At 30.5% G+C, this 8,309-nt stretch overlaps 1 protein-coding gene across 2 annotated transcripts in view; it reads right to left on the bottom strand.

The window, feature by feature from the left end:
* Window positions 1-2,114: 2,114 nt before the first annotated feature.
* LOC111479163 (membrane-associated 30 kDa protein, chloroplastic-like) overlaps window positions 2,115-8,309 on the bottom strand; it is an 8,211-nt gene continuing 2,016 nt past the window's right edge. Inside the window, exons 2-12 of one of the 2 annotated variants that reach the window (XM_023123679.1) lie at window positions 7,084-7,205; window positions 6,882-6,992; window positions 6,279-6,343; window positions 6,000-6,081; window positions 5,584-5,658; window positions 5,115-5,185; window positions 4,944-5,026; window positions 4,046-4,110; window positions 3,449-3,523; window positions 2,320-2,450; window positions 2,115-2,261 (exon numbers count right to left, since the gene is read on the bottom strand). In XM_023123679.1, the coding sequence (XP_022979447.1) occupies window positions 2,340-2,450; window positions 3,449-3,523; window positions 4,046-4,110; window positions 4,944-5,026; window positions 5,115-5,185; window positions 5,584-5,658; window positions 6,000-6,081; window positions 6,279-6,343; window positions 6,882-6,992; window positions 7,084-7,205 (860 nt within the window). In that variant the 3' untranslated portion in view covers window positions 2,115-2,261; window positions 2,320-2,339. Of the gene's footprint in view, window positions 2,451-3,448; window positions 3,524-4,045; window positions 4,111-4,943; window positions 5,027-5,114; window positions 5,186-5,583; window positions 5,659-5,999; window positions 6,082-6,278; window positions 6,344-6,881; window positions 6,993-7,083; window positions 7,206-8,309 lie in introns of both variants that reach the window. The other variant, XM_023123678.1, reaches the window with a different exon arrangement.

Here is an 8,309-nt window from a genome sequence, read left to right as displayed (position 1 = left end):
ATATATATATATATATATATATATATATATATATATATATATATATATATATATATATACAAATAAATACTCGTTTGTGAGAAAAGGGGTTAGATCTGAAATTTTGAATTGACTTTGGTTGATGGCTGTTTTTTGAACCGACCGTCCAAAAAGTGAAATAAATAATAAATAAATAAAAGAAAAATATCATTTTTTTTAAATAAATGACAAAATTTTGAATATTTAACTTTAAAAGAAAAAAATATCGACAAAATAAATAACAATTTATACCATTAATTGATAGTTTAAACTCTAAATTGTTATAGGTGAATTTATTTAGATCATTTATTAAAATTTCATTAATATTTTTTTTCACATGTAAATTAAATTATCAATGCAAATTAGTTATATAATTACATACCTTAATTAGTAAAATAATAAAAGTTAATTAAAAAATAAATATAATTTTTAAAAAAATCATTAAAAATAATCTCATACTAAATTAATAATAATAGTAATTAATTAACTATATATATTACTAATAATGAATGGATAGTTTCAATTACTACTTTGTATCCATTTATTTCAACTATGTTGCATCAATTTATTGCATTTTATTAAAAAAAAAAAAAATAACAAGTATTTATTTAAATAAAATTTATTAAATTGGAACAAATAAACCTACATTTAAATAGTTTTTGGAAATTTAAATTTTAAAATAAATTGATTTATTAAATTTTAATGGCTAAATTCGTACATTATCATTAAATTTTTAATATAATTTTATTGATTCATTAATTTTAATAGCATAAAATAAAAGAGCACATAAAATAATAAAAGAAATGTATGCAAGTGAAAATTTGGTTTATATTTTAAAATTTATAATTAAAATTATACCATTTTTTATTTTAAAATTCTAATGGTTACAGAGAAACTTATAAATATATTTTATTTTTTCTACAATATAATTTATTGATGTCTCTTTTTTCAAACTAAATTAATAGAATAATTTGTTGATTTGGTCTATTTTTTATCACATCAAATGAGTTTTTATGCGTCAATTGCATAAATTAAATTAAATTTTAATTCTATGGTGTAAAACTCTATTTTATATAATTAAACATATCTATTTCCAATTTAATTAATAAATTGTATTAGAGTATCACCTCATTTTTTATATTTCTTGAAAATTCTGGTAAATTAAATAATATTCCTTTAAAATATTTATTTTGAATCTTTAAATCTATAAAATAAAAATACATCTTATTTAAAAAAAAATTAATTAAATGGTCTCATGCTTATTAGGGTCAAGATTTGAATATTTGAATTGACTAATTTTTTATTCTTTTAATTTTTTTTTATTTTCAAATAAATAAATAACTTTAGTTGAATAAAAAAAAGCTAGGAAGAGTTTGACTAAGGAATTGGATGGCTTGCAGCAACCCAATACATGAAATTTATTATTATTTTTTTATAAATTAGGTTTATAAATTTTTTATTTTTCCATTCCCAAATATAAATATAAAAAATTTCAACACCTATAGTAAATAATTATTTTTAATTTATCTTTTAAATGAGAAAAAAAAATTAATTTCCCACCAAAAACTTACAAATTCTCAAAATAAAAAACATGATTATCTTTAAATTCATTTCATTTTAATCTTAATCCTTCTACTTTCAATAAATATGAAGTTTAGCCCATGATTTTAGACTTTTTTTTTCTTTTATAAAAAAAAAAAACTTATATTAGAAACCCTTTGTTTAAAAAAATATACATCGAGATAATATCTTTTCTTGCATCAAAATTACCATTATTATTTAACCATTGAAAGACGAATATTCTAATTTATTGAAAGTATAGGAATTAAAATTAAAATTTATTGAAATTATAGAAACTAAAATTGACTAATTAAAAGTAGACCAAAATGAACCCTAGAAATTCAAACATCATTGATTAAATGGTTGAAAAAGAGGAAAAGTGTCCTAAACACAAATTTCAATTGCATGATGCAAACAGAAGGTAGCAAGCTTTTCTGCAAACTGCCGATGGGTATCTACATAAAGTTAGTGAAAAGAAGACGAAATAGATGACAAGCAAAAATGCTTGATCTCTGTTCAGAAAGTTGTGTTTTAACTTACAAACAACATTTGATCCCACAGATTCATCAATATATATGAACTAAACAAGTTCTGCAATGCATCCTCAGTCCAAAAATTGGAGTTTAGCTATACAATGTTTGATCTGTTTGGATCATTTCCTTCCTGTACAATGTAATTCTAATGTGGAAAGCATTAGATGTCACTTACTGACATCAAAATTTGGACCTTAGAGATTCTAATGATTTGCCATACCCCTACCCCTACATTTCTCTTGCTTTTTGCCTCAGTTCATTGAGTTCCGACTCGATCTCAGCATCACGAACCGGAAACGCGCTGCCAGAAACAGTTCTTCCTGGTGGAAGTTCTCCTTTCTGTACACAGAGAATCCCATTTTTAGGTTCAAACACCAGAGGAATGTTATATCATATGAGATACTCAATCTTTTTCATCCCCAAGTTCTAGGAGATGTTTGGAAAATCGAAAACTAACAGGTAACACAACAATATTCGACTCGAAAGATCCATCCCTGGCCCCACTATCAGCCGCCCTGCTCACCGCAAGCAGAAATTGTATGTTTTGGCCCTATTACGTATCATCATCAGCCTCATGGTTTTAAAACGCATTTGTTAGGGAGAGATTTCTACACCCTTATAAAGAAGTTTTGTTCTCCACCCCAACCCATGTGGTATCTCACACTTTCTTCCCGAAGTCCCCACACAAGCCAAACACCCCAACATGCCACAAAAATCTTCATTTCTCACGCAAAGGAGGATGGAGCAAGAACTCCTCTAACATCTCTTTGCAGCCTCTATGCTTAATCAATCCCACACCAAACTCATAAAAAAGGGTTCCAAGCTGCACAAGCAAAGTCACAACTCCAAAGAATATGATCAAGTTGGGAGACCTCCTCCAAACCCTATCTAAGGTGTTAATTCTTTCATGGAACGCCTGCTAGACAAAAAATTTAACCTTCTTGAAAATTTTCACCTTCCACAAAAACTGAATCACTCAAAGGAAAATGATTAACTAAATAAAGAAAAAAGGATTTACACAAGAACGCTTCAAAAGAATTAGGGTAAAAAAATGGACATCCCTTCTCTTGGGCAACAATGAAACTCCCAAAGCACAACAGAAGATCACTAACATCCAGCGTTTTCATATTGGACAAGGCTCTGTAATCCCAACGAAGGGTAGGATATGGGTTGAAGACAATTGCTACCAAATAGTTTCTCATCGAGGACAGTTGAAATAAACGAGGGAACAAAGAGCAACCAAGCTTCATAAATTCAGAGCAGTTCCCGCTTTAAAGTATAAAGTGCATTACAAAGAATACGATCATAAAAAAATATAATTTTAACCTATGATTTACCTTTGAGCTTCCAGATAACTCTTTCTTCAAGTTCGCTAACTCATCATCGACTGATGAGCCCTCCAACAGAGCAAACTACAATATTGAAAAGAGGTCAGAGCAAAAATAAATGTACTAACCTAGCAAACCACTGAACATTAGGCCAAACAAACATTCAATCACAAGTCAGATAGTATTATTTATAATGCCTTGGAGATTAAGTTCTAATTTCCATGACTGAAGATTAAGTTCTATCAAAGAACCAGGTGTATTTTTTATCTTATGAAAAAGATATATTGTCACACTTTAAGAGTAACAAAATTGTTTTAAAACTTAGCCAACATTCAAAATATGCTATACCAAAAAGAACAAACAAACAAATCATTTTTTAATTTAAAAAAACCGAGAGAGATCATTTCGTTTGTTTACCGATCAAAGATGTTATTTTGGAGTCATTCCTTACAAAATACTTAACCAAAGAAGTAACTGAAGTTCTGGAAGGAACAAAATCAGAAATTTGCCCCCTCTTAAAGATCTTTAATATAAATGGTACCTGTTTTAAGCTCAATCAATAAAATTAAGCACAAAATAAATTTGGAGGGAAAACAGAACTGTTACCTTTCCTTCAAGATCGTCAGCAGTTAACTGTCCAAGAGCTTCTGCTTGAGACTCCATTGCCATAACTACCAAAATTTTGAGGAATGAAAAATATACAAGAATCTCATTACGAAAACTTGTCTAAATAAAGTAATATTAGCTTAAAAAATCTTCTGTTTGAAAGATCAAGCAATGATAAAAAAAAACTGAAGCAAAGGTTTGATTCAGCAATGAACTGTAATAACCATGTCAGGGGTCCATATACATGAAAGAAATAGACTGAAAGGGCTCACATCACAATGCAAAACTGCATAGTGAAGTTACAGGCATGGATTCATATGTCGAACAAATAAAGTGAAGATAGAGTTATTGATGTAAATATTTGATCATAAGGGAAATTTGAATAAAAAAAAATCAAAATATCAGATAGTAAATGAAGTCTAACTTCGCTTTGAAATTTGTCATCCAAGTCCTACAAAAAATGAGGGATATAATTTCCAAGTTTTCCAACAAAAGGACAGTTTAAAAGGTTGAATTTGGAGGCTAACATGGAAGGAAGAGAGAGGAAATAGCAGTGGCTGCTGGCTAAGGTACCAGTAGTAGGAATGTTGGAGGATTTGATCCATGTTAATGGGGAAGACTGGTCGCTAGGGCAAATGATAAATAATGTCAAATCTTATATTTTGGTGGAAAAGATAGAAAATGAAGAAACCAAATATCAGTAAAGAAGATAAGTTTTAGCTTGCCACAAAACAAACTTCATCTCCATAAGAAAGAACTTAATTAAATTTCTATGTAGTAAACGATGACGTAATTCTCAATATGAAAATTTAATTGAATTAAAAGTAAGATCTAAACGGGAGTGATTTCAGAGATAACATGCAAGCCTAAGTTTGACTTTAATATTTCATTTCCTTACCTTTCTCTTCCATCTTCTCGAAAGCAGAAAGAGCACTGCTTGTGTTAACATTCCCCAACATTTCACTCACTTTGGTTGCAGTCCTAAAGCCACAGAAAGGTGGTATCAGCAACAATATGTGAAGAAACTCAAGAAAAAAGTCTTTTAACAATCTACAATTAAAGCACAAACTTCGCAGACTGCGCACGTGCTTTCAGTGTGTCTTTCTTTGATCTTGCCTCTTGTATCTTGCTCTCTAATAGCTACAAAGAAAGTTTCTTCGGTAAAATAGTACGACATTCGCTAATTATCCTTGTTTAGAAAGCATAAAGTCAGAATCCATCTAATACTCAAACATATATTACATGATAAATACCTGTTTCTAATTCTAATCATATGCGCAACCTATTAAGATAAACTAAAAAAGTAATAGGTATCTGCATTATCTAAACAAAAAGAAGAGTATAAATTTTCCCAATATCTATGACTACGGAAATTACAAAAATGTTCTTTACATATTCTTTCATAGCTCCAAAACAAAGATGGATTTCCTCATTGGTTTACACTAATGATTTATTCATTCACATTGCCTACAAGAGATACATTTGGGCTATATTCTAATTTTTTTAATAGAATATAATTTTTAATCAGAACTTCATACCCGTGTATTAGAAACAAGATTTTCCACAACATTCTTCTGCTGATCAAGTTGAGCTTTCAAAGAATTTGCATTATCCTGATGTAGAACAAGGTGATCATCAGTCACAATAAGTCATTAATCTTTCCATACAAAAATGAAATTTCAAATTCAAAATTGTTTCTAACAGCGTACCTATAGGAGAGAAAATAACATGAGTTGCATGTTGGACAAAAAATTAAAAAAGATTTTTACAAGTTGGTAAGTTCCTTCTTGCAAATATAATTCTATGAAGAAACCAGCATTCATTCATAAATTCCCGCAAAAATCATGCTGAGTGAATACTTCACATTAAAATAACTGAAACTTTGGCAAACGTTCCAAAAAGAATTTATCATGAAATACAAATCAAATTTGGAAAAGAACTTGTTCTAACTTACAGCAAATGATTTGCGCCTCTTTAAAGCTTCCCGAGCAAGATCATCATCTCCCTTTTGGAGAGCAAATTGTGCCTTTCGATACCTATATAACAAATTGAAATGAAAGGTGAATGGCTATCAATCTTCTAAGAATTTTATTTTGGAGGAGAAAAAATCTATTGATGAATGAAATAAAGGAAGTTAATAGACTCCCAACCACCAAAGGGTGTATATTACAATGAAAGATCTCCAATCCTAAGCACCCTACTAAGAAGATGGAGAATGGTTATAGAGTTTTACCAATCATCAGCAGCTTGCTGTGCAGATTTGTACTTGTTTTCCAAGCGCTTCTGAGAAGCTAGTACCTTCAATAAAAATGATCAGTTTTACAGATGAAAAATGGAAAACCAATGAAAGGCATTGCATTTGTGGTGTTATGATTTGTCCGTAATGTCAAGCTCCACCTATTCCTCAAAGTACACACATACCCAATTCACATCCAGAAGGAGGAGCCAAAGAGGCCCCATCTTTCTATTTAAAATGACTATATGGAACTAAAGGTGAAGAAACTATATAATGAGACAGGAGTTAAAGTAAGACATATTTAGTATATTTGCTTGCCTTTTGCTATAAAAGTTATTTATTTCGTAGATCTTAATTAAGGCACCTCGTTATTTCACATCCTTATGTAATATTTCCTAATAGCATGCAACTTCTAATTTGCAATTGATGAACCTGAATCATGAATAAATTATAAATTTGCAATTGATGAACCTGAATCATGAATAAATTATAAATGAAAGTTGAAAGGGAAGAAACAACACTACTGTTTCAGAAGTAAAGGACAACACCCAAGGTAGGGCAGGCAGAGAAAAAAGAGGAATACATGTTTCTGAAACTTACCTGTGCTGTGGCTTGACGCATCTTTGTCAAATCATCATTCATTTCAAGCACTGTCTGCTCCAGGATTTTCTCAGGATCCTCAAAGGAACTTACAAGTGCATTTGCATATGACTACTCATGAGAAAGCAAATGTCATGTTTATCCACAAATTCGTGAAGTTCCAGAGATTACTAAACCAAGGGATGAATCAATTCGAAGTTACCTTTACGACCCTTGCAAAACGGTCAAACAGGTTCATGCGAGCACCAAGAGCACCTCCACGTCTACAACCATGGGATTGATCAAAATGCAAAGATTTCATCTCTGTAATTTGTAAAATGTTCCCTGTTCGAAAAATTATAATTTCATGTTAGAGTAATTAAGTTTTAGGATCAAATCTATTTTGATCAACAAAATTTGAACTAAGTTTCTATTAGGTCACTCAATTTTCAAAAGTGTTATTTTATTTTTTTGGTATACACAAGGGTGCTTCTCGACTATTCTCACAGGACAACTAATGATCCTGATCCTACTACATTTGGTTGTTATATTAAATCCTAAGTAGGTAGCCACCGTGGTTTGAACTTGTTCCCTTTAAGCCCTTTATTACTTATGTGACACTTACGACCACTAGGCCAACCAATGGTAGTTTTTAAGATTTAAATTTAGTCTTTATTTGGTCTTTGGGGTTTCAAAGGTGAAATGTTTAGTCCAACTGTTTGACTTTGATTTCTACTTGGTCTATGACGTTTGAAATTAGTTTCAAAATTAATTAAAAGCATTCTAATTTTACAGTACAAAGTACAAGGGAAGTTTCCAAGTTAGCTCAGCATGGCAGCTTTATAGAGAAACCAACTCCACAAATTGTAGTTAAAGTGTCAACGGCTATTGCAGTCTGTTTTAGCTTAACACAAATCAGACGGAGCACACCTCTGATCAACTATGTCCAGTAACGAGTTCTCCAAACTCATGATAAGATAGCACACTTTTGCCTCATATTAGCCAATCAGCTCACTGATCCTAGATTGATGTTATAAAAGGCTTACACCATCAGAAATCAAATATGCTTTCAAGGCTTCCATCAGCTCACATTTTTACCTTTGAAGCGTATGCACTCTTTGGATCACAAAAGTGGGTTACACCTCTTACAAAAGTAATAATAATAAAACAAAACAAAACAAAATACAAGAAGTGATCCACAAAAAAGAATGGCCTGGCCAAGTTGGGGAAAGCATTACTTACAGTAACTACAAATATGACCTCCACCTCTTGGTGACCGAAAATAAGGAAAATTACAAAATACATTTGAATCAAGAGCCCGAAGGAAAACATTAAAATACATTAAATTAAAACATCCTCCCACATATTATCTCACCTAAAAAACAATTTCCGGTTCCTTTCTAGCCACAAAAGTTATAAAAACTGCAAAAAAAAAAAAAAAAAAAAAAA

The sequence above is a fragment of the Cucurbita maxima genome, unplaced genomic scaffold (genome assembly GCF_002738345.1).
Source record: "Cucurbita maxima cultivar Rimu unplaced genomic scaffold, Cmax_1.0 Cma_Scf00005, whole genome shotgun sequence".
Lineage (NCBI taxonomy): Eukaryota > Viridiplantae > Streptophyta > Magnoliopsida > Cucurbitales > Cucurbitaceae > Cucurbita > Cucurbita maxima.
This window is presented reverse-complemented; position numbering and strand designations above follow the sequence as displayed.